Below are 27,412 nucleotides of genomic sequence, written 5' to 3'. Positions count from 1 at the left end.
AATAGGCATTGAGATAATTACTAAATCTACTTAACTGATGAACAACTGTTGTTATAGAAAATATTCTCTATTTTTCCATTAAATGATAATTTGAAATAATATATGATTTTGAACATGCGGCTAAAAAAAGACTTCTATAACTGGTTGTAGGTATTGAGAATCCATGGTAAATTTCTAAACTTCAAAATTATTGGTTAAATGTTAATTTCTACCTTTCATTTCAGGACTTCAGAAAAAGCACATAAGCACTGTTTTGGTGCTAGCTAGTTATTTGTCACTCCGAATATTTAAATTACTTACATTTGGGGACCGTATGGCAGATTACAGTGTAAGTAATTTGCAGATTTAGGTTATATAATCTACTAGTTTGTCAGTGAGTTTAGGGAACTATTAATCTGGACATGTTAAACACAATCCTAAAGGAACTGTAAAACTCTTCAAGCTGTAAATCCTATAAAATGTCATCTTAAAGACTTTACCAAAGAGGCAGAAAACCCAGTGGTAAAAATGCCACGATAAGGTATTTACATAAAGTTTTGTTAGATTAAAAAACCTAACTAAAACTGGTATATTTTTTAATTCCTTCAAAAAAAAAAATCTTCAGTGTATTTAGGGGTTAAAAATAATAATTCTCACACTTGGCCAACACGGAGATTACCCGAGATTCCTTTACTTCTAGACTGTGCCAAAGATATATATTTTGGAGAGAACGTGTATTCTCCAGGCCAACAGCTAAGAAGGCTCTGTAATGCTTTGCTCATTTCCAGCTGGCCTCTGTGAGAAGTAGGAATTCCTAAATTAAGGGAAAATTGTCACTGGCAGAGCTCGAATGTTTTTTTCCCCTCAAAAAATACAATGGACGATCTTACAGCACTTGATACAGTCTATAATGATAAGTGCCAATCTGTAACAGGGGTAACAGCATTGACTTGGATAATTTGTCTTTAGGAATAAACGGATTATTCCAAAGTGCTTTAACAAGAGTGAAGTAGCACTCGCAGTGGAGCGAGGACCTCAGAAGGAAACTAAACGGTGACTTCTACTGGAAATTATTAGTGCGGCATTCCTGTTCATTTATGTATATGTTTGGCAGTTCCTTCGTTCACTTTTTAATAAAGTGAGTGTGAAACAAGCATACTAAAGAACAAAAGTTAGGTTTGTTTTTAAAGATTTGCTGTTTATTTTGGTCTGTGTTTCAGTGTCTTTTTAAAGTAATGCGTCTGTCTTATTTAACACATGAGCATTTGAAATTGAATCCATTCCTAGAGGTCAGATATTTGAGGGTGTTTTTTGTGTGTATGTGATTGATTAATTCATTTTTTGGATCTAAAGTTCAAACTCTTCTTGTCTTTTTAGCAAAAATTTTGCACATAAGTATAGCAGATCAAGGAAATGTGTGTGATAAAATCAAACACGTTGCTTATAAATGATTTAGAAAGGACTGAATGTGTTCTGAAAGAACTGTCAAAATAGCCACAAAGGTTTTTTACATGAAGTGTACATTGATCATCACCACAATGGAATTAAAAGAAGGCATTTGTGTGAAGAAGTAATTAATATACACAAAGTCTTCGGCAAACTTGCAAATCTTCCCGAGCTCAGCCCACAAATCACTAGATATTGCTGAGGTGAAGAAACTGTACCAGGACATTTCTATTTTATCACTGTCATTCCAGTGAAAAATCTTCCCACGAAAGAGAACTTTTTAGAATGACAATGATTAAATTTCCTCTTCAAATAAAATATTTTTCAGGTCCAGTCTAACAATTGTATGTTAAAAATGGATAAGGTCCTTTTGTGTAAGAGAGAGAAGTGTGTGTTTTCTGTTTGTTTTGTTTTAATAAGTAAAGTCTTGATTTAAAATAGCACAGAAAGCATTGTATAGCTACCTTTATCTTATTCCAACTTAAAAATAAACCACATGTTTGCTAGCTGACAGAGAAAAATCTTAATTAGCTTTGCTGTCATCCACTGCTGCTCTTCTAGGTTAGATAATTGCTAACCTGATGGTGGGTATTCCAGCCAAATGGATTCAAGAGGATACCAAAGAAGGCTGCCAGCTTCCTTGAACTCAACCTTAAGGGCCTTTTCTTGGCTCAAATATCATGATATTCAAATAAGGGTGTGTTTACTTTTCAAAAAATTGTATGTTTCAGTTGTTTGAGTCACCATACAGGAAAAGGCAAAGGGAGTCAGATGACCACATAAAACTATACTGATTACTAATGTTCCTGGAGAACATGAGTTAATTACTAATTCCCTTATTGTAAAATATATGAAATATCTTACGTGTTATTGAATTAGAGTCAGAAAAATAAAATAGACCATGCTACAGAAGAAAAGGTAAACAATGCTTGAATGTGTCATACCTTTTTTTGATGTACCTGATGAAAAATATTTAGCAGTCATTTATTCAATAAATGTTTACTGCATATAGTACAATATTCTAATTGCTGAAAGAGATTTATGAGAATGGTAAAAGAGTTAAACTATCCTTAATGTAATGGCAACAATGTAAGATAATAAATAAATAGTTGGGGGAAAAAACTAATGTAATCATAAGTGTCCAGGAGTTCTGAGGCTGTCATTTATTGGGGGAGAAATGAGGAATGAGGCACTTGAGCTGGTCCTGGAGGATCTGGATAGTTGGAAGAAACACACTGTAGGCAACGAGAACTGTACAGACGATGAAATGGAGGTTGTAGAAGTAAACACTGCTCAGGCCTGAATTAGTGGAAATGCCTGAGTTGATGAAAATGGCGAGAGAATTCTGAATGGGCAGGTTAGGTCACAATACGGAAAGTTTTGTGCCCGTGTATCTGCATTAATAGTTGACAGTGTAGTCAACGGCGACGCTCGGGAGGTCGTGGGCGGTGGCGCAGACATGGACGGGTCTGCAGAAGGAAAGGCGAGAAGGCGAGGAAGCTGTTCCTCTAACCTGGTGAAGGAGTAAGGAGGGGCCCAGTATGATCCTCAGAGCACAGAGCACCTGAGGCAGAGCCCCACTGTGCACAGAAGAATACGAGTGTCAAGGACAGCATCTAGCCTGGGTAGATGGGGGATGATTTTGACATTTTTTGAGGAAAAGGAAACTGGGAGTGAGCTATGGCTTAAGGAACTAAAACGAAGAACTTTGGTTTGAATACACAAAATTGGAAGAGCTCTTGCAATGCCAACGGCACTGTCTTACAGCAGTTGCAGTTTGAATTGAGACTAAAGATACTGGACACCCTCAACTCCCTCAAATTCAGTCCCCATCTCACTGAACATTCTTAAAAATACTTCTTGCTTTTGTTTCTCATGATTTTCCTGCCACTCCTCTGAGCGAGGCTTTCTCAGTTCCTCTTGCTCGCAGCTGCTGCCTCTCCTACACACCTTCAGCAGGGGCGTCGCCCAGAACCCTCTTCCTCCCCTCCCCAGGCATAGTTAGACTTTAAAATTTTAACCACCATTTAGATGCTGTTGACTCCAACATTTTTATTTCCATCCCATACCTCTCTCTGATCTGCCTACAGCTAGTAATTTAACTGCTTTTTGGGCACATGAAATATAGTCCAAAATAGAGTTCACAATTTTTCCCCTCAAACTTAATCCTTCTCCAGGGGTTTCTGTCTCATATCATATTAATAGATGGATGATAATATCATATTATCATCCATACAAGTTGCTGAGGCCAAAAACTAACCCGGGAGTTCTCAACACCTCCCTCTTTCTTACTTCCCGCTATATGCAATACACCCCACTTGTGTTCATTTCAACCTCATGAAAATTTCTCAAACTCAATCATTTCTCCCCATCCCCTCTGATACTACAATGTAAATTGCCAGCATTTGTGTAGTCACTATGTATGCAGCACTAGGCTAAGAACTTTCCATGAATTATTTCATTTGAGCTAATTGTCTTATCATGAGCGAAGATCCAGAATTCAAACGAGGGATATCTAACTCCATACACTGAGCTATCTTATCTGTTCTGGTCCCAAGTCCTCACCCCTCCTCTGGAAAGTCTACAGTATTCCTGCAGCATTTGCCTACGTCCATGACGTCATCATTCTCAGTATTACAACCTGAAAAAAAAAATGTAAGGATTAAAAAGTATGAGGTTTTTTAAAAAATTCCAGATAAAAACTGTTAACAATTTTATAAAATTAAAAGTAATATATAAAGCTATGGTAGAGTTCTAAGTACAAAAGTTTCTTTTTTCCAGTATAATTCAAAGAAAATGGTCTTTGTACATCTGTGCAGAAAAGTTTTAATATGCATAAAACACATAAGTTTTTATGTACATAACCTCTGTTGACACTATATAACTTTTCTGCATATTTACTTGATAGTAGGTGTTAGAGAAATTTACTCATTGGTATACATTTATTAATACCTATAAATATTTTTTAAAAGTTACAGTATTCCACTATTTAAATATAGTGTCATGATTTATATAATTAGTTAATGGACATATAGGTTGTTTCCAAATTTTTATAGTTCTAACAAGGTGAAAATGATGAGAATCTTCATAAATATGGTTAGCAAATTAGATGGGAATGTCCATAAGGAAAATCTTTAGCAATGGAGCTGCTGAGTCAAAGAATGTGTACTTCAGAAATGACATTGTTTTCACTTATAAAATTAATAAACATTTTAAAAAGTGTGATAGCATTCAGTCTCAGAAGTGGTGTGGAGAGACAGAGACGGGCAGGCAATGGGCGGAGCTGAGCGGAGTCTGCCCTGACACAGGTTCCCGCCCGGATAACCCCGACCCACTTGGCTGGTGCGTGCACGCTGACTTCTACACGTTTGTTGGTTTTGTTTATTACGCTACGTGGACTCACACATCTTCTGTCCTATAGTATACAAGCTTATAGATGTATATTTTTCCAATCCATTCTGCTCTTTGTGTTTTGTTTCCTAAGACAGACATTTCATTTTAAGCAGCTCCGAATACTTTTCCATGGCTTATGCACATCATTGACACTGCATTATTACTTTTACTTGCATAGTTAGAGCATGTTGAACTGCAAAGAAACCTGTACTTACTTTGGTATATTTTGCAAATGTGGGTTTGAGGGTAGGGGCCTAAGGAATTTCTCCTCTGTAAACAATAAGATCAACACTGGCCTGAACCCCGAGGTGTGGATGCTGGAGGCACCGGGCATCCTGAAACAGCACCTGGAGGCCAGGGCCTGGAGCCTAGGGGTCTGTTTGTTAAAGCAGTTTTCCTGTTTGTTACTTTTTCTACCCAAAGACCTCATGTGATGCCTTTGTAACTGGCTGATCACTTGCATATTTTTTTTTCTTGCATTTTAAACTTGTCTTTCTCCAGTTCTGGTTATCTGCTTATGTCTATCTCAGGATAGTCTCTGGTATTTGATGTACATACACTTCACTATATCTAAGTAAAAAACATTCAATGCTAAGATTATTGCTTTTAATTTTGTAACATTCTTATCAACTTCCGTTATATGTTTTTCATGTGAACCTCCCCTCAGACACCACAAAACATAGTCCTATTGAGGTTCAACATCACAAAAATGAGATTTGGCATGATCCATGCTCCATCCCCCTCTAAAGAATATCAAGAGTAACACAATCACATTTATTTACTAAATTACTTTCAGATATGATTTAGAAGATCAAATGATAGATTCCCTGGTATGCTGCGTAAGAACACTGATAGAAAGTATTATTTCAAGAGCCTAGTAGTTTTTCTGGAACCTATCACGAGAGCATTGATAAACCCTGTGAGTTTTATTTTTTTTAACATTATATCTCTTGTATTTTCCAATCTAAAGGATATTAAACATACATTCTTATATCTGCATTTATTGTTATATATGTGTGTTATATACATTACACACAGATTTTATTTATATATATGACTATATACAGAGACATACTACTTCAATCTATCTAAATTATAAATTTTCTTTAGATAGATGATATAGATAATATATGTGCCTTATTGTTTTTAAGCTAATGTATTAATATTTCTGCTCTGTTCAATCATACTAGCCAAACATACTTGATTATTTTCAGTAATTCAAACATTTTAGAAATTAAATTTTTAATTTTTTATATCTGGTGGCAATAAATAAGACTCTCAGGAGATTTTAAAAATAAAAAATGATAGCAATGCAAAAGAATTTCACATTTTATGGCAGTGCAAAGAGACAGATACAAAATGATTTGATAGCCAATAGTTTGGGGATTTTCTGCATGATTTCTTCCGATGTAAAGGTGAGCAGCAAGTTGTATAAGTGCTCAGTATATATAACTAAACAACAAAATAGAAAATCATTCTTCAGAAAAGAGATTCTGTTTATTATTGAGTCATTTCTTTGGTGTCAACAGTTTTTAAGGAAAATATAATGCTAAATATCTATTGTAGGGATATCTTGGGATAGGTTTCTTTAATGTCCAAATGCTTGAAAACTAAGCCCACAGTCTTTGATATATTTAATTGATTGATCTAACAATGATAGTTTTCAGTGTGATAGTTTCAAATTTATTTTTGGGTGCTGAAAATTTCGCTGCTTAAATATTCCTGTCTTATGTGATCATTTATAATTACAAAAATTGTAAGCAGTTATCTTTTTCAAATAGCAGATTTGTAGACATAATGAAAAATAAATTTATAGAAATAGAAATGAATAGAAATGCTAACCAATTTCAAGAATAGTTCTCTAGATTATAGATAATTGCAGTTTGGTTTCAACCTACAAATTTTCTCTGTGTAGAAAAAACATTTACATAACTAGTCTTTGAAATTTGAATAGCCTAATGTGAGGTCACCAAAAGTGTATTGCGCTAAATAACAAACTAGCTACATTCTCTGCAAAAGTGACCTTTGGCAAAAAGAAAAAAGAAAGAAGAAATACTATAGTCTCCTCTTTGTGATTTACCAAATACAAAAGGATGTGGAAAATCCTACAGCAAAGATATTTGCTTATCTTTGTTTAATACCAGCGTTTCTCATACATGGAGATCACATCCAAAGGAATGAATTTTTCATGGAAAAAAATTCTAGAAATGCAAGTGTAAAGAATTCTTAAATTATGAATTTGGTCTTGTAAAAATGATCACAATTCAGGTCTTTAGTATATATCAATTTTACTAATGTATCTACTTGACAATGTATTTTCTCCATTATAGCAGTTCTCATTTTTTTTTTTTTTTATTCTCTAGTTTTGGATAATACTTAACATTTTCTATGTTTACATTTTACTAGATTTGGTTATTTACTGTTTCTGCTAAAGGGAAATCATTCTAACAAGGAATTGAGCTTCCTTCTACTAAGCTGTAACAGCCTACTTCATTTAGTTGTGTTAAAATTAGGAAGCTATACATACCTTCAACTTGGACTTTGTTGTTATTTTAATTGGGGTGGGGTATATGCCAGCATTGGGCCAGTCCAGACATGTGGGGATCCGTAGTCCTAAGGTCCTACCCTGGATATGGGGCAGCAGGAAATCTTTCCTTTGGGATTTTTAGATCTGGTGCTTTTTGTGTCTTTTGACAATGCAAAAACACTAGCTTACAGAGATGCATGATTAAAATGGTGTCTAGTCATTTAGTGCAGGGTATTGTTGATTGCATCATACCAAGGTTTGTTTCTTTAAGTTTCCTTCAAAGACTCACTGAGTTTCTTTCAGTGGAAAGACATGTCCTCAGTAATTATTCATAAATTTCTACCAACGGTGATAAGTCACAATCACCACTGTCAATGTTAATTTTAAAGAGTGACAAGCTTCTGTGTAGAAAATAAAAGGCAAATATGGTCAGGGCAAAGACCCTATGAGCCTAAACGATCTATTAATTTATTGAGAGCTTCAAATTCACACGCTCTGTCTCTGTAAGAATATACTATAACAAAAAGTAAGAGATAAAATGATGTTTTCTTTGGGATATGTGATATACTGCAAATCAAGCCACTTGTATTGACTGTTGGCCAATCTGGATATAGGTAGGGCTCCAAATGACAGGGAGCCCTACCTACTAAATTTTCTATTTGTCTTTATAGACTTATTTTAAGTATGTTAGTAAAGAATGTTTTGTGAAATTGTTTCTTTGATCTTACACTTGTCTGTTATGCATTGTTTTAATTTAATAATTATGCAACAGAAGAACACTTTAAAGTTATAATGCTTGATTAATTTTTACCTTCTATTTTTGAGCTTCATTTTTAAAAAATTAGAGTGCGAACTATGTAAGAATAGGAACACTTATTTTATCATGGTCATTACAGATTCATAAAACAATATGATATATCAAGAAGATTTCAATAACATCAGTAATATGTGTGGTAAGAACACTATTTTTACTAGAAATAACCCAGATATATGTAGGTATTTAGTTACAAAAATAAATTATTAAGTAGTGAATATATTTTATTTTTTTATTTTTTTTAGCCAACACATTATTCCTGAAAGGATGCAAAAAATTATTGTAAAACACCATTCTGAAATATGTAACTACATGAAACTAGAAAATCTTCACTATGAGAATGACCTCAGAATAAGCAGAATTTCTGCTAATGTAAATGTAATTTCTATGGCTAAAAAGCATCTATATAGGCAAATATGTTTTCCCTTCCATTAGGAAGAATTACCTTAGTTTTAAGATTCTTCATTTATCTAATTCCTCTTCTATTCATTTGAATGTGCTGAAAACAATTTTGGTTTCCTTTTGCAGGATAAATTAAAAACGACTCATTATACTACAAGCTTTATATCTATTACTACTAAAAAAAGATATACCCAACTGGCTGCATACCTAAACCATCCAAAATTATTTACTGTGCTTCGAGCATTATTTTGTATTATATCATCTCAAAAAGACTCACAAATCTCTTGTGTAAATATCTATTAATGATGGAAAAACAAGTACCACATGTACTCACCATCAAATTGGTACTAACTGATCAACACTTAGTTGCTTACAAGGAAGTACTCATCGGGTGCCCGGCAGGTAGGAGGGGGGTGGTGGGGATGGGTGAACTCACACCCAGTGGGTGCGGAGCGCACTGTATGGGGGATGGGCATGCTTGTAGCTCTGGCTTGGGAGAGGCAAAGGCATTATATAAAACCAAAATGTTTGTACCCCCATAATATTCTGAAATTTAAAAAAATAAAATAAAATAAGTATCTATTAATGGTGTCATGATTTGATATATGGCCAAAAGTATTAATATCCTAGTATATTAAAGGATTGAATAAGTCTATAGAATATGAATTGAATCTAAGACTAAACCAAGAGTAATTATGTGTAATTCCAAGTTGTCTTGTTTTTCATCAGAATTCAGTTGAATAAGTTTAAATCACTTGTTAACACTGCATGGAAAAGTTAACTCCATAAAAACGTCATAAAGAACCAAATTCTGTGTAACAGGTAGATAAAACAATACTCTCTTACTCGCTCCTCTCCTGGCCTCCAATAATGAAAACCAGAAATTTTAGAAGTTCAAATAAAGGTAGAAAGGTCAAATTCAGACAGAAAATATGTCATTTCATAAACATAAGAGACTATGTTATTTTTCAAGTTAGTGTTCCATATTTAGGACAGCTTAAGTGAGTGAATGCAGATTTATATTGCCAGGAAACATGTGGATCGTGTTCTGTTCTCCCAGGAAAGACCCCAAGGCCATATCTATAGCAGAGACACAGTCAGAACGAGGCAGACAATTGTGTCAATAGCTAATGCAAGCCAGAGCAAAGCAGCCACATTGTGTGTGCCCTGCTGTGCCAATGTTCTAGTCTCAATGAAATAAACATGAGCATTATTCAACAAAGGCTGTATTACATCCACTTAGAAATCAGAGGTAACACCTTTATGACAGATTTCTCTCTTTGCGTGTACCTGGACCTGTTTTTTTCCTTCTCAAGCCCAGAGCAATTTTTCCACTGTTTATACAAAACGACCCAAATCATGTAGGCTGATACCAATGCGGTGAACATAGCGTGAGGCACACACCGTAGTTGTAGTCAGCCTCTGTTTAGCCAGGATTACCTTTGCCCCATAGTGGTCAATGAATCTTAGGCAGTGGGAGAAGCTAAGGACATATTTTTCTTTTGATTCTCCTAGCGATCTATTTTATCATGGGAGGGGCAGATTTTCAGTGCTAGCCTTTATAGATTGTACATTGAATATTCCTGACTAAAGCCAATCCAAGGCTTAATTTTAAGTCCACTTCGGCATTGATAGTTTTAAAATATGAGCAGAACTTGAGTAAAGCTGACAGATTAATTGACCTCAGAGGAGCACAAAAATCTACCCACATCTTGTTGCTATTCCTGTTCCAGGGACACAGCTGATAAGAACAAGAGATTTATGTGTGTTCTCTGTCCCTGAATGCTTTAATCACTGAAACTTTATAATCCTAGCATTATTCCTTTTCTCTGTAATTATTTTGGGACGGTCTTCATTTTCACATGAAAGTGCTATCATGGAAGTATAAAAGTGGAGTGAGATCAATGAAATTCACATGGAGCCACTGGTTTTCATTTGTGCTGTTTGAGTCTGTGATGCTGAGACCTCAGTCGTTATAAAGAAGGAAAAATGGCTTCAAAGAAAAGAGCAGACTTACATTCCTATAAAGAGAACTCTTAAAGAGAAAAGAAAAGCACAACTTATTAGATCTTCCAAATAAGCAAACAAAGAAACAAACAGTCCAGCAAACAAGGCCAAAAGATAAGGAATAAAGAGGAATGCAGTTCTCTCTCTGTACATGCAGGGGATTGGTTCCAGGACCACCCGTTTACACCAAAATCATGAATACTCAAGTCTCGCTATCAGCCCTGTGGAACCCTCGTTCATAGAGGAATGTTGGCCCTCGACAGAAGCAGGTTTCACAACCCAGAATACTGTATTTACCATCTGTGTTTGGTGGAAAAGTATCTGCATATAAATGGACCTATGCAGTTCAAAGGTCAACTCTATTTATTGGAGCTATCCATTGCTTTCCTCAGTCAAAGGCTATGTTCCAGTTGGGTGGCTATATAGTAACACAACAGAACCAGTGAAGAGTAATTCTATCCAAGTATATTTAAGAGTTACGTACATAAATTGTGGTAAAATTGAAAAATGTATTTTTTCAGGTTTAGCATTAAAGAGCAAAATCAATGTTCTTTATGATCTCAGTTAATTTGGCTTTGTTTAAGATCTACCCAGAGGCCACATAACAGGCACATTTTATTAATGAAAAGTAACAGCATCTATCACGCAACGAGGATGTGGGAGCCCGATTTCCACATGCAGCAAGGTACGAGCTTCCAGTCTGCCACACATTACAATAGAACCCGAATCTTCTGTTTTTGTGCAATTATATCTTTTGGGTTTTATAGTTAACTGGGAGTTAACAACATCTAACATTAAAAATATTTATATCTATTACCAAAGTTGGAAAATATAGCTCACCTATTCTAGTGGTTTTCTTTTAAGACTAGAATTGGTTCATTTAAAGAAAATGTACAGAATTTCACTAGCCAAAAGAAACAAATGAGTCCCTGCAATGGGATCATTTGGGAGTAGGTGATCTCCTACTGCCCCTACCCTGTCGCTGGTACTTTTTCTACTTCCTTATCCTATGCTCTGCCGTCAGTGCTGAATGAAAAGCTAAGATACATATAGCTTGAAAACTGGTCCATTTTCCTTATTTTACTCATATGGAAACAAAGACGCAAAGGCATTCAATGGTTTAACCAATTTTCCCACCTACCATGCCAAGAGGGAGTCGAAACTGTCCCCTGTATTGCTTGACTCCCAAGCCCATCCTCCTATTCTATTTCTCTCCTCTAGAGTTAGAGAAAAATATCCTGAACATAACAGAAATTAGTTGTGGTTAATAGGGAATCCTCTGCTGCCTCAAAGTTGTTTACTCTGAAATGTGAAGTTTCCTTATGTGGTTCGCCAGTGAAAAGCTGCACAGATTGAGCTGAATATCTCTAACTTCTATAGTCTGGGATTGATTGACATTGTTTACAGATGTGTCCTTTAAAGAGTCCCCATGTGAAATTTGAATGTTGTGAGTGGTGGAAAGAGAGTATAGTTACTGAGAACTCAGATGCAATGTTAACATGCAAACTTTTGTTAGGGAGAAAAGGCATAAATCGTCATAAGAAAATAGCTTAGATTTTAAATGTCATGGATTTCATTTGGGGCAAGACTGGAAAAATGGGATAATATATTGAAAATATTTCTCCCAGAATGTCCTTAAGTTTTATTTATCAAAAATTATCATGATTCCCATCATGCCCCAGTAGACACACATTCTTTTTTCATTTATGAAATAAATGGGAAGGAGAGAGGATTTATTATGTCTCATCTAAAGCATTATGTCCATGATAATAAGTATATAATATCACAGCTGACTGTGGGATCCCTTGAGTCATACTTACATTTCTGGAAACTACTATGTGAGAGCCATTATTACCCAGATAGGATCAGAATTTTATCTTAAAACATAGGGTTTATTAATACTTCATAAAGTGAATATGTTAGGTATTTCTACAGCTCAATCATATGAGGCTCTACTTTACTCACATGAATTTTAAGTAAGCATTACTATTATTATGAATTAAGCTCACTGTTCACTTGCCAAATAAATTGTGCACACTTGATTTCACCAAAGGATTTCAAAAATTCTGCTCCTTTCTATTTCTACTATACACAATCCAAAAAATTGGTGGGAAAAAGACTGCCTTTTTCCTATTACGATGTGAGTTCCCTTTGTTTGGTTCCACTGCTACACTTCAAAATTATATTTTGAATTTACTTATCTTAAAATATCCTATTTATTAGATAAATTTTATGCAAAAATATTCTGAGAAAGAGCTATATCAACAAAATCTGGCAATGCCACAATAATAATAGCTACTAATTTTTGAGAATTCCTTTCTCAAGCACGGTGCTAAGTGCTTTATACATTTTATCTTAAGTCATTGTTAACACAGATCTATAGAGATCATGATCACTGACAGACAGCTAGGATTTGAACATGGATGTGGTATATAATTCTCCACATCCTATGATCTTTACTCTCTATTCCTCCTAACTCCATTTGGCACGGTTCTAGTACCCAGGGACATGCTGACGTTATTGAAACCTGTTCCTGAGAATATACAGAATGATTCTCACCTTCGACCAGTCACCCATTCGCCACACATAGCACTTTGAATAATCCTCACAGTCCTCAGCCTCCCTGGGTCTGGTGGAGAGGACACATTTCTTCCGTGGGTTAGTACACCTCACTGTCCGATGACGTACACCTTTGCCACACTTGACCGAGCACTGGAAGATAACATCAGAGGGATTAGATAAAGTTGGTGATTAGGAGATATAGACTATGTATTCAATGTGTTAAGTATTGGTCTCTATCATCCCTCATAAGTCCACCAGCCACATTCAAGCAGGTAAATTAATAAAGAATATGTCTAAGGTGACACCAGGCTAAACACCAGCATCAGCGGCCGGTTGGAGCTAAGGCAGTGCTGGAGACAGTCGGTTTCAGGAATGACTGAACCACTATTACGGACAGTAATATAACATAGGGATTATTTAAGAAAGACAAATAGCATACAATGATAAAAATATGATTGTTATCAAGTTTTTAATGTAATAATTAAAGAAATCCATGTTATCTTCGCTAAAATTTACTTTTTTTTTTTTTTTTTTAGTCTGAAGAAATGTTTGTGAAAAATAACAAATGTTCACAGGCTATCTTTTCTCAAAAACATTTTTTCAAGCTAAAATAGAGAAAATCTTAGAAAAAATAAAATGAAAAATGAGAAAAATCTTAGAAAAAATAAAATGAAAAATTCCTTAACATAATCATATACCCCTAGGAATCATCATTCTATATGGATTGAAAAAATAATTTGGTTCAAACATAGTTGTTAATTCAATAAATAGTTAATGTATAATGAATGATGGTGACATAATATATTGAAGCACGTATGTATTTTCCACCAATCTTTTCTAGGTTCAATTTACTCTTTCACTTATATTTATTCTCCATATTGTGGAATGTGCATAAAGCACCCCTGTTTTCCAAAGGCAGCAGCACTGACTGACTGCCGGCACACGGGGCCAAAACTGCATTCTGTGTGAGTCAGGGCGCACCAGATACCGCAAAACTGGAAAGTCCAATTTATGCTCGTGTCTGGAAAAGGCCCGCAGGAGTTGGGTGTGCACTTCGCAGTGATGCTCTCTGGGAGTGAGCGTGCTGGTTCCCGGCTCAGTGCCCCTGCCAGGATGGGAGGGGCTGAGCCCACCGCCCTGCTCACACTGCTGGGCTTTGGCAACAGCTGTGTTCCTGAAAACATGAGCATGGAACTAATGACATTTTAAATAATCACAGTGTGATTTGTCATTTTAATATTTATATTTTGACTTTTTGCAATTAAAACTATCCCTGATTGATAAAATCAAGTTTTAAATTAAATCATAACAAGAGTGACATTTTTTAATGGGCATATTGCATTGTGACATATGATTTCTCTCAGCAGATGCCAGAAATCTGTATAGTAGAATATTTCTGACTAATTTCCTCCTGAAGAGTTGGCAAAAATGTTATGGTTGGGCTGGGGGTGGGGCATTTCGTTTCTCTAATGCTCGTGTGAATCTTCTCTCTAGATTGAACTGATTCATTTCAATATAAAATATGATATGGCATTCATTTTCAAAAGTATACACTGCAAATGAAAAAGAATCTATTAAACAGCAAGGTACAACCCAGAAAAGTAAGAGAACAGAAAGTTGGGTTGTTTGCTAATGTGCTTTTTGAGGGGGTTGGGTTAACTGAAGAACATTTAGAAACCATATTATCTAAGCCACTTTATCCTAATTTTCAAAACAGTGGCTACTTACTTCAAGCAATTTTAATTATAATTTTTAGATCCTATCTAATATTCTGAAATTAAGTAGATGGATGTTTTTGCATGTGTATGGGTGTGTCTTTGCCCATACGTATGAGTATATAAATGAGTGTGTTTATGTGGGTATACGTACCCATACACTCACCTAAAATGCTTCAGGGCTGTCAGTCAATACAAGCAATGACTGCCTGTTACTACTATGCAAAGACACGCACTATGGTAACAGACAAGAAATCACTGTGGTTCGGCTTGGAATACACACTGTAAGTTACAAGCCAGTAGGGGGTGGAGGCTTGGGGGTGGGGTGCAGCGAGTTACACAATCAGATCCCAACTATCACTTAGGTAGAACTTAGGGTAAGCTATTAATATTTCAGTTCTCTGAGCTATATGATCCTTACTTATAAAATGGTGAAACTTAAATTTCTGGCATTGGTTATTAAATATAAATAATAGACTAAATATGAAGTAAAATCACTTTATGCTCACATAAAATAATTTTTAAATGTTATTTTCCTTTTTCCTTTCCCTTTTAAAAGTTCATGGATATGTGATGAGTCAAATGCGTATTTTAATGTGTGTCCACTTAAGAGTGTACTCATAGTATAGATTACAAAAAAAAGCAGAATTCTAAAATGTATATAAAATACAATCTTGCTTATGTTATAATATTTACAAAGAGTAAATATTTTTGTCTTTTTCTATTTTCAAAATTAGTTTTGAATGCATTCCTTTTATTATCAGCAAAATTAATAGGTAGTATAGAAAAACGCCAACTGCCATGCAGAGAAATTCCGGACATGATCCAACTCGACCTGTACAAGCTGAGAGTCAGAGAAAGACCAGGGAGAAAGACGGGGTGGCCCCGCACCTCAGACCACACTCCCGCCTCCCACACGGTCATGCAGTCCTGGCCCTCGCAGCGCTGGGCAGCGGCAGGCTTGGGCCCGGCGCAGTCCCTTTCCCGGGCTCGAGTCAGCGTCCCGTTGCTCAGTTGCTGGGTACAAGCCACTTGTCTGCTCTGCAGCCCTTTCCCACAAGTCCGTGAACAGGGGGTCCATTCCGTCATCATCCACCTGGAAGTAAAGCAAGAGTCACTGGAAACAAGGTAAAAGATACCTACGTGCCATACACCTTGACATGTTTGCAGTTTGCAGAATGTCACACAATAACTTTATACTTTTTTTTATTAACATTATAGTTTTCTCCAAGACATCCATGATTTCTATTCCTTGAGTGCTCTATATTTCGTTTTGCTTTTTTATTTCAGTAGCGTTAGGGGTACAAGTTGAATTCTGCTACATGTATAATATATATTGTATAGTGGTGAAGTCTGGGCTTTTAGTGTACCCATCATCTGGATGGTGTATATTTCACCCACTACGTACTTTTTCAGCCTCCATATTTCTTATCTCAGGGCCTTGTTCTTATCAGAATCTCCGAGTATCTATCAGATTCTGTCCGTGTCATGCTACATGCTGCCTTTTACTACTCATCATATGCCCATATTTAGGTACGCTGTAAGTATAAATCTGCTAATATCCAGGAATTATTCCTATTCTTTGTATTTTAAATCTTCACAATAGCCCCATGTGTTAGGTACCACAACTATCATGGCCATTTACAGAGAGGGAAACTGAGGCATACAGAGGTTTTAGTCATTTCCAGGTCACAAGATTGTGGAGCCAGAAATTGAAGCTGTCGACTACCTCAAGATGAGCAATGTGCTGGTATTAGCAAGGTGACAGAAGCCTGTGACTGAGAATCCCCTCGTGCTGGATGAAATCATCACCAAGGCATCATGCCTATCACTGGCAAGAAGATTTCTGTGAGCGGGCTGTCACAGATGGAGCTAAGTATGCTTCGTTAGCGTAGCCACTGTCTAGCTGTGATGTGATCATAGATATTGGAGTGACACAGGGCTAAACTTAAAGTGACCCCGTTTTATAGGACCTCAGGACTCCAATATTATTCTTTGACTTATTTCACTAAATCACTCACTCATCCATTACATATGTATTTTAATACGTGGATGGAAACCTTTTTCCCCCAATCACTAAAGCAGTGCAATGTATCCGATGTCACTTCCATTTTAATGAATTAGGATCTACCCTAAGGTCCACTAATTTGAACACCTCCTCAAATTTATTTCAGGAAAGAACTAAGAATTATGCCAGAAAAGGGATTCCTAAAATTTGATATTTGTACGATTCTTGTCCATAAAAATCCTCCCTATATTTCCCATTCCTTGGACAATCCTATAGGGTGACCCGCACTAAGCCATTTCACAGAAGCTCGAGTTTATTGTGGGTACATTACTAGCTGTGCATAGTTTTTAAATAATACTTAACAGCTGTAAACCCCCATTGTCTCATCTGTAAAGGGTCTATTATTATATTCTCTGACATACAATAGGTACTCAGCATATAGTGTATAATATATATTGCAGTATATTTAAAATATTTATTCATATGTTTTTCTAGCATCATCTACCACTTGTTTGGAAAATAAACCATATGCTGAGCTTCTTCCCCAGACATTTTCTATTTTCACCTCATGGCATTATTTACTTGGCAACCGCCCCTAGTTTCTTACAGTCAGCTCCAAGCCCCTCCCACCTAGAGGGGCTTCTCCACCTAGCCAGCTTCCTTCCCCGCCCTGTCACCTAGCTGTCACCTCCCTGTCACCTAGCGGGGAGCACGCACATGGCTCACAGATGCTCCCCGGGGAAGGGAACGGGCTTAACGGCTACCTAAGGCCTTCTTTCCCTTTTCAGTACATAAGTTCCTCAAAGGCATAGATCAATGCTTTGTTCTTTTTTGCATCCATAACACATTCACATAATAGCTTCTCATTAAAGGTTTCTTGAAATAGAATTTATGTTTCTCTCTGTTTTACAGAAATAACCCTAATTATTCCAAATTTATCTAAGCCCAAATATTCCTAGTAATGATCCACATTTTGAGGAGTGACATCCTTTTTCAGCCTAGTTTTCTCATCTGTAAAACAGTTTAATTGTGAACAATTTTATGCTTCTATTTCTGAAACAGAAAACCTTCCGATAACATTGGTGTTCCAGCGCTGACCCTTCCAAGGCTCTTGTCCTCTGGTCTATCAAGTAGGACACAGACCTGCCACCTTGCTTTGGAGTCCCCTGGGGCAGCGGCCCCCAAACTTTTCGGCACCAGGGCCCAGTTTCCTGGAAGAGGATTTGTCCGCGGCCGGGGCGGGTGCGAGTGGAGACGCAGCCCCGCCCGCCTCCCTGTCTGCGCTTCCGGGAAGACCGTCGGTTTTTCTGCGGACCGGGCGGGAGGGGGCGGGAGGTGGGGGGGTGGGACAGCGCAGCTCTGCGCCCCTTCTCTAACAGGGGGACCCTGCCGGGGTTGGGGACTGCAGCCCTAGTGGCTATTTCCTGATGTGACTATTCATCACCCAAATTTAGTTTAGTTTGTGCTTCATAGTCTGTGCAAGAACATCCAGGAAATAATCATAATTTAAATCCATCTATATATCTTACAAAATATGGAACCCAGAAGGCACTGATGGAAAGCATTTGCAATTTCATAGAATTTCATATTTTCAAGTAAATAATATTTTGAGATCCTTAATATAATTATAAAAGTTGCGTTTCTATTCCTTGTGAAAACTGCTCAAAATAAGAACTAAATATATTCTAATGAGAGAAAATATTTTTATATTTTAGAATTTATCTAATTTGGAATGATCTCATTTCCTTACGTCTAAGAGGCCTACTTCTTACAAAGCTATTTACTAATACATCAGTCTATTTTATATTTGGCACATAGAGTGCTATTGGGCCATTTGGTGACTTTTCCAGTAAGTGTGAATGGAAATTAGAATGTTTCTTACTGGAATAGAGAAAGAGAAAAGGCAGAAGAAATAAAGGTTGTTCTCTGCTGGTAAGTCTTGGAAAGTTTTCCCATGATGACCCTTAATAATTGCCCGTGTCTATTTCTTACTTTCTGAGATTTTGGTTAACCTCACTAACATCACTTCGTGGTCGTTCAAAATATACTACCTCCCTTTCCAAAGAAGGAAGATAATAATCTCTAACAAGAAGACTTCCAGCCTCCAGATGCAAAAATTTCTCACTCAGAAATGTACTGACCTTTTAAAACTATTCATTTTACCAAGTCATTATTGAGGCATTTTTCCCCAAGATAGCTGAGGTCAGTGAATGAACAATAAATGGCGTCGATTATATACTCTGCTCCTTCGCAGACCAAGTTTTGAAGCGAGAAATATGCTCTAGTCCTTAAAGCCAGCTCATTCAAGATTCCTGATGTATCAAAAAATCCACGGTTCTTTCATCAAAATGGAAAAAATATATGGCATATAAAATGGTGTTTTGAAATATTTTAAGAAATCATTTTACACAAGATAATTAAGGATTGTAATGTCTACTAAAGGGGATAGGGAAAGAAAAAGAGAATACTGAGGAACAGTTGTAACAATAAGGATCCAGGTCTTTAGCTGACCGGGCAAAGGCCAAAAACACTGTTTCTGTATCTGCCCGTCACTGAATTGTAAGGACCCAAGGATGCGACTATAGGTAGCAATAATTCCCCAGGTTTCCCTACCAGATTACTATCCTGCATCATGAAAATGTTTTAGCAGTTCCCACACTTACGGAGTTAGACTGAAAAGCATTCACCCAGGAAGGGGCCATGTACATGACCATTACTGAACACATATTAATATACTTTTCTCTATTGCCCATCCTTTTACATATCATTCTTCCCTCCAATTCTTTTAGAAACACATATTTGCCTGGTGGTAGCATTGTTAGAGCAGGAATGCAAAAGATAGGAAAGTTTTATGACCTCTGGAATAGGGTTACCTCGTTTGGCATGGTTGTTCATTACACTTTCGAATCTGTGGCTCTGGCTTGGTTAAATATTTGCATTTCTTGTTGTCCACAATGCTGATATTTTTGCTCATGATTTTTGTGCAGGACACTGTTGTCTTCCTTTCTCCTGAAAAGAGCAAATAAACATATAAAGAAATGTTATTATAGACCTTTATGTAATGGATTTAGGAGGTGTTCATAGGCTTGTTATACTTTTCAATGATACTTTAAACAAATTTTAGGTTAGATCAATGAAGATGATATTATTTATAATTTACATAATAAAATGTACCTCTAGGCTTAAAGAGGATGAATAATAATTTTTTTCCTTGTTAGAAATTAGATGACAAGTTTTATATATGAAATTATTATGGCAACATAACTTACAAGATATTAATTGAAGATATCTTTGTAAAGGATTGTGGCCATCTTTTAGCATTAAGTGGTTGAAAGCTGTATTTGCATAAAACATTAGGAGTCCAATCTCCCTAATGGGCCTTCCTGAAAGCACATAAACATGCACATAAACATGCATGCGCATTTTGTCATTCGGTTGTACATCATCAGCACTCTACCAGTGAGTTATGGGAATTACGCTTATTTTGAGTATAACTCAGACCTTTATTCTTATCACCTCTGATGAAGACCCCAAGAATTCTAGAAGCTTTACTCCTAAATGATTTTCATCTTCTGTAAGACAAGCCATGGGATTCTTACCACCTTTCATCAGATTTTCAGAAAACTGACTTTTCTACTTTCTCCGGTGTGGTAAAGTCCGGTGATAGGAGGTACAAATGACAATGTGTATGCTGTATTCACTTGTCTTATGGCTGTGTAAACACACGTCCTGGACAAGACTTCTACCATTTATCTTACACTTAAAAAATCTAGTAAATATGTGCTAATTTCTGTTTCTTTTTATAAAAGTCTTATAAATTTCCCATGAGTACAAAAAGATAAACATCTGTATAAGATTTAAGAATCTAATTTAATTTATTGTTTGACATTATAAAATAATCAAATCAGCCAGCAAGCTTAAAGCCAGATGAGTCATGAAGGATTAAGAAGAAATCACAAGTCTTCTGGGTCACTATTGAACGGCCCCTGAGTTAGGGTCCATGGACTGTCTTGCAGTGACAATTAGGAAGCTCAGAGCATTCATGCTGGTCATGCCAAACATGAAAGGCTGGGCTGGTGGCAGAGAGGTCACTCTGTCATTCCATAATAAGAAGGGAAGGCTCGGATCCGGAATGAGAAAAGAAGGGATATATAGAGAAAGGTACTTTGAATAATTTTATAGTATCTTTTACTTTGGTTTGAGAGTGGAATGGGAAGGGACAATGAGGGTGGCCAAGTAGAAGGCAAAAGAACAGCTATAGGTTTGGGATCTTTCCTTCATTTCCCTCTCAACAACTCTGAGTATAGTCCCACCACAATTTGTAGTATAAAAACATGCCTACATCTATAATATATACATGTGTGGATTAAACAATAATTATATCTGTGATCATTGCATATCATGTTATTAAAACCATTTAGACCTTTAGTTTATCTTCTAACAGAGGTAGCACAATGTCAGCCAAATTATTACTTTTCTGGGTAATCCCAGAGTACTGTGTATTGCAATTTATTCTATGGGAGCTCAATACAGGGTAATCGTCACGTAGGTAACTCCCCCTTTCCCTTGAGTGGGAGGAAGGAGGCCCCCTACCAGAATCCTGTGGCATTCAAGAAGTGTGCACTAGTGGGCCAGCAATGGGGAGGGCCTTCAGACAGACATCCGATAATATGTTAAAAGGTGCCTCTCGGGACGGATGTATTAGAGAAAAAGCATTGCCTCTAGGCAGATGAATTAGACACCCGTCCTCCTCCTCCACAGAGGCAGCCTTGCCACAGGATGCATGACTCGGCACGTGAAGCATGGGCTGGATGGCAGTCCCTGCGGCCGAGGACTTTGTGCAGTGCACAAACCGACCTGCACGCAGGGGCTGCTCCCTCTGCAGTCCTCGCACAGAGTGTGAAGTGTGGCATCAGACTTAACCATGCCAGTGCTCAAACACACAATGACTTGAAGTGATTTTCAAATAAGCTACTAGGGAAACAGATATGACTTACTATATTCATTTTCTCACATAGAGAAACAGGCCTTTCAAGGTAGGAGTTACCTAAATGTAAAAATTTGGGACAGATTTTTGGTCAATTTCTTCCTAGTTCCCTATGCTTCAGGGGTTCCTTTATCACCTTATAAATATATCAATAGATACTATGTATAATGCTAGCATATGTAGTATTTCTATATTATTATTATGCATAGCTAAAGGTAGGATTAAAATAAATGTTACTTTTATGACGTATAAATGTTAGTGTTAAAGTCTAATTTGAAGCTTCATAGTCATAAGGCGCTTTTTTACAGAATACGAATAGTTGTATAAACTAATTTAAATGATGGCATTTTTGTCAACTACACAAAAAAATGACAGATAGATAATATTCAGAAAACTTCTGCTGAACATATATGAAGTCACAGAATAAATTACTCAGGGCTAGTTTTAATGCATTTTTTTTCTTTCATCAGAAAATATCTAACCTTAGTTATGTTAGCCCAGAGCTAACATATTGAGCTATTGAAAAGAAAATCTTTTAAGTATAAACATTGATATAGAAAAAGGATGACAGGTATTGGCATCATTGTAGGAGCGCCCCAGTGGTGCCCCGAGAAAGCATGAAGGCCGCGAGTACGGCCTGGGACACTCCGTTCACACTGTGAGCAAAGACATTCGCGTCTTAAGTTTTTGGCAAGTAGAAGCTTAGCCCTGCTTTTTTTTTTTTTTTTAATTTCGTTGAATAAAAACAATAGAATCAGGAAAAAAATGTCTTGCTCAGCTACAGACGTATTATACCTATGAAAGCACAACTAAGATTTTAAAGTCATATGGAAATGTTATTGAGTTTTTCTTTTTTATACTTTTATGTCCCGGCCAACACAGGAAATTTCCATTCTTGCATCTAATAGCAGTATCTACAATGCATCCAATACTGTGGAACCCGGGACAAAGAGGAAGTGACGGAGCAACTGGCCTTCTGCCTGACCATGAGGGTCACTTGCTTTCTGGTGATTAACTTTACCTCTGGGTCATTCCCGTTAAATCAGTCTGGGGAAATCTGTTTGGAGGTGTTGAATATGATTATACATAAAGTAAAATAACCATTATGCATTCGTCCCTTTGCCACGCTGAAAAATCTGAATATAAAAAGTAAATTTTACTTACTTTGTGCTTTGAAGAAATTTAACAAAGACTAGACATTATATTAAGTGAACCTTCTTTTCCAGTTTTGTGGATAAGCTAATACTTTTTTTCATGCTCTGTATTTAACCCATAAAATGGATATTTTTTATATAAAATTATATCCCATCCAGATAGATTGTATTTTTAGAATTTGTATCATAAATGCTGAAATGCAGTCTTGGGGGTGGGTTCAGTGTTTTAATATGCATAATTGAAGTTCTTTTATATTATTGAACATTCCAAATTTTTAACCTAAGTTGTTAAACTCTATAAGACAGAGACTATATATATACATCTTAAATATATATATATTCTATATATACACACACACACACACACATATATATAAATTTGTCTTCATAATTTTCTTTTAAAATTTTTACAAATTTTCCATTAAACTAACAATGGCCAGTAAGCATGAGAATCAAAATGAATACACATTAATGAGGATGAAGGACCTCTCTCTGAGCATGTCTTAGACATACATTTATTTGATTTGGACAACTTCTAAAATCATGTCATGCCATTTACTTCCTAGCCATTCTCTTTTACAGTTCTATAAAATATTATTCCCTCAGGATGTGGGTTGGGTATTAAAATGCTTATTTCATTGTTTATTTGAATGAAAAAAATACTTTGCATTGTTCACAACACCCTATATCTAATCTAATCTGATCTTGCCATTCGTATGCATACAAATATTTTAATGGGATCCCTTAATTTTCAAGTTAAATTTAACTTGAATGCTAGTGTAATAGCCAAGAACCTTCATGAACTGGCTTTCTTCCTACCTTTCTGATCAAATCACTTTCCACTCCCCAATCCTCATATTTTATACCCTAGTAATAAACATTATCACTAACCCCAGTGCCTTTGCACCTACATATATCTCTGGAAGATTTTCTATATCTTCTTTATCACTCTGCGTGGTGATTTTGTTATTATTTGACCCCACTAGATGTACTGTGAGTTCTCTTAAAGCGGGAAATATTCATCTCTGGACCACCAGCAATAGTGCATACACAGTCAGTACTTGTAAAGGAATGAATGAGTAAAATATAAGCATGTAATTCAAGCTCTCAGTATTTTGTGTACTAAGAGGTTGATCTCAATATTATGTTTCATAAAATGGTGAAAAAATCATTTGCAAACTAACTGACCAATTATGGGGAATATATATCAATGGCAAATCCAGTTTATGGATTAGAATTTAGGTATTAAAAATCAAGTATATGCAGAGCCTATGTTAATATAAGATGTTTTTATTCTATTAAGAAAAAAGATTATAAAATTTTAATGAAGATTATTGAAATCAAATAACACAGAGAAAAAAATCCTGGTGTATTTTCTTTGGCAAATAATTGTTTATTTTGGCATATGCATAGTAACTTTAAAATGTAAAAACGGGAACAAATTGCACCCTTAAAAAAGTCTTTCCTGTCAAATATATTCTGGAGGGTTTTAAAAAGTACCGGTGGTTATATACTGAGATGTTGTCCTCGACTTGATCACAAAGGCGTGGCTATCTCCTTACAATCTGGATATGGACAAGGACAGCAGTGGCAAGAGGATCCCACAACGCAACAACAAGGGTGTGAGAGGCATAAGCTGGATGAATTTGGACTAAGGTAAGAATGAGAAATACTGGCTTTCCCCCCTCTTCAAATTGGATCTATTTAGGATTTCCTAAAAGCATGTTTAATTCTTCATTTGTGTCAAAAGCGGTTATTGAATTTTGGGGTGCCCATTCTATTTTGTTTCATTCATCTGTTCCCTAGAGCAACATAAATACCAGAGTAATGCAACTAATGCTGATCCACACGCACCCCTCAGGTATTACGGAATGATACATCACTAATGCCTCTGGAGACCAAGATAATTTGAAACAGGTCTTTAACATCAAGAAGAACCTTGTAGCAAACTGATCCACGCTTCTGAGGTGCCAAAGTAAATTTAAAATATTCCTTCAAATATATTTTAGATGTTTTAGAACTCTAATGCAAAGTAAACATTTATTTTACAAACATGTTTTAAGATGTTTGAAGATAAAAGCACTCATTTCAATGGTCGATGCTGAGCTACAAAACGATTTACTGATTCACGTACTTCTAGAGTTATCATGAGACTTTGAAAAGAGCATGATGAAATGTGTATGATAATTCATGGGCCTGAGTTAAACTATTGGAAAAATTTACTCGCAATCACCAGTCTTTATTAGATATTTTAAGACAATATTCCCTTTAAAAGAGAAAATGTTCATATCTTAGGCCTTTCATATCTTATAATAACTGGCACTAACAAATTAATACAAATGCATAATAAATTAAGTTTAATTTGATTTACCATTTTAAGACTCAGTTTGAGATACTTATGTAAAAGATCATTATGATAAAAATTTAGCTAGACAGCACTAGGGGTGTCCTTTTAAAATTTCTTTTTCTCACTTATTGCAGTATTGTAAATTTAATAGTTTACAGCAGGATTAGAAAAATAACTTATCTCAAACACTGAAATTTTATACTGCCCTAGGGTACTTTATTTGCTCTTATTTATCATATTTGTGTGAAGAAAAATAGTACTATTATTGTTCCTTTTTGCTGTTGAAGATAAGTTTTGCATAAATCTGTTTCCAATGCTCTGTGCTTTGAACTTACTCTCATTTATTTCATGAATATGCTGAAAGATTACAAAGCTCTTTCTGGCTATAAAATCAATGATATGAAGTCAGAAACAATGCGATTCTTGAAATCCTGTTTATCCACTTTGCTTATGAACTCCAAAGAAAAATAATATCCAAAAGCCCAGAAATATTTTGGCATTGAAATGAATATGTACCCTATTAACATAGAGATAATTGAAAATTGTTGGCTAAACACAGTGGGGCAGAGTTAGAAGAGAAGGTCTATTCAAGCACAAATCACATAGGCGTTGTAATTTATTATTATAGCAATTATTTTACAAAATTGGCCATTTGAAATAAAAATAAGAACATATCTAAATCCTTATTCAAGAGAATACAATAAAACATCTCTTTAAATCCAAAGAAATCCTAAGTACTCTCCAGGGCACAGTCTCTACTTTGTGGAAAGAAACCACATCAAGTCTCCTGAGCTGCTCTGGAAGACGGAGTGAGAGGAGACTTGGACGCTGGGGTCGCGGGAACCGGCTCTCCCCTAACGCGCCACGTGACCTCGGGAAGTCACTGGATCTTTTTTTTCCCATGTTGATAACTGAGAAGTCATGTTTAAGAAAACGTAATATTCCTTCTGACTCTGAAACTAAGAGACTTTATATATAGTCAACCTCTATTACTTAAGATTTAACAATTGGTAAAACATATTTTAGGAAGTAATTAATGTGGCTTTGGGAAACATTTTTAACCCTGAACAATTTGCTTTTTCAAACTGAAGACTGACAAATTCTGTATGTTTAACTACGTCTGATGCAGCTTCTATTAGACCACAGTTGCAGAAGGCGGATTAAAAAAATGAGGATAATAAAATTCACTGGGCAACAATTTTCCTGTCTAGGTTTTTAAATGCAAAGAGATTCCAAGGAGCTGTCGGCCTCCCCGTGTGGCGTGTGGCGGGGCTGTGGCCGACTAGGGGCCTCCGCGTCCCATTAAAGGGGTAACTGTGACTGTGCGCTTGCGTCTAGAGAGTGTCCGCCTCCGTCCGTCCTGCTTTCGGTCCCTGGGGACACGAAGCAGAGCCCCTGGGGCGCGCTGGGCGCAGCGAGGACAGGAGCGTGGGTGACTGGGGGACCAGCCGGGGAAACACGAGCGACAGCAGCTCGAGTCACGCAGCGACAGCCACGCGGAGGCCCAGGGAGAAACGTGGCCACCGGAAATCTTGTGGCAAGAATGACGGGTAACATTTCTAATTTAGGGGAGTGACTTGAAATCGTTTTGCTGTAAATACCCTGTGTCCTCAGGAGCAAAGCGAGCCCCGGGCTGGCGCGCCCTCCGCCTGCCCCCACGCTGCCTGCGCCCTGGTGGCCCAGAGTCAGGTGGGGACCCCAAAGCTCTGAGCGCTCTGGCCTTTGGCAAAACTGCTCCTCCCCAGCCTCTGCTCCTTTGAAGGATCCCAGCATCGTCTCTGTCCTGAGGACGTGGTTTCTAGCTTTCTCTGCAGCCTTCATTGTTTCCTTGTGCCCGGTGCCTTTGGGTCTAGAGCGCGTGGGGGCGCCCCTGCTCCCCACTGCCTCTGCAGAGCCTCCCCCTCCTCTTCCTCCTAAACCGCCGGCTTTGGATTAGACTATGCACGCATCACCCTTCTCGCTGTAGTCACTCCTTCTCTTTAAGATTTTAGCTCCTCGCTTATTGTTTTTAATAACACTGTCCCTGGCACGATCTTAGAATTACAACATCTATTTGAATGATTCTTCCCAC

At 36.7% G+C, this 27,412-nt stretch overlaps 1 protein-coding gene across 1 annotated transcript in view; it reads right to left on the bottom strand.

Annotated features, from left to right (window-relative positions):
• ADAMTS19 (ADAM metallopeptidase with thrombospondin type 1 motif 19) overlaps nt 1-27,412 on the bottom strand; it is a 223,565-nt gene that overhangs the window by 10,976 nt on the left and 185,177 nt on the right. The window contains exons 19-21 of the mRNA XM_069492515.1: nt 19,727-19,862; nt 15,737-15,941; nt 13,128-13,280 (exon numbers count right to left, since the gene is read on the bottom strand). Of these exons, the coding sequence (XP_069348616.1) occupies nt 13,128-13,280; nt 15,737-15,941; nt 19,727-19,862 (494 nt within the window). The remainder of the gene's footprint in view (nt 1-13,127; nt 13,281-15,736; nt 15,942-19,726; nt 19,863-27,412) is intronic.

The sequence above is a fragment of the Eulemur rufifrons genome, chromosome 17 (genome assembly GCF_041146395.1).
Source record: "Eulemur rufifrons isolate Redbay chromosome 17, OSU_ERuf_1, whole genome shotgun sequence".
Taxonomy (NCBI): domain Eukaryota; kingdom Metazoa; phylum Chordata; class Mammalia; order Primates; family Lemuridae; genus Eulemur; species Eulemur rufifrons.
The sequence above is the reverse complement of the archived record's forward strand: the minus strand, read 5'-3'. Positions and strand labels throughout refer to the sequence as shown.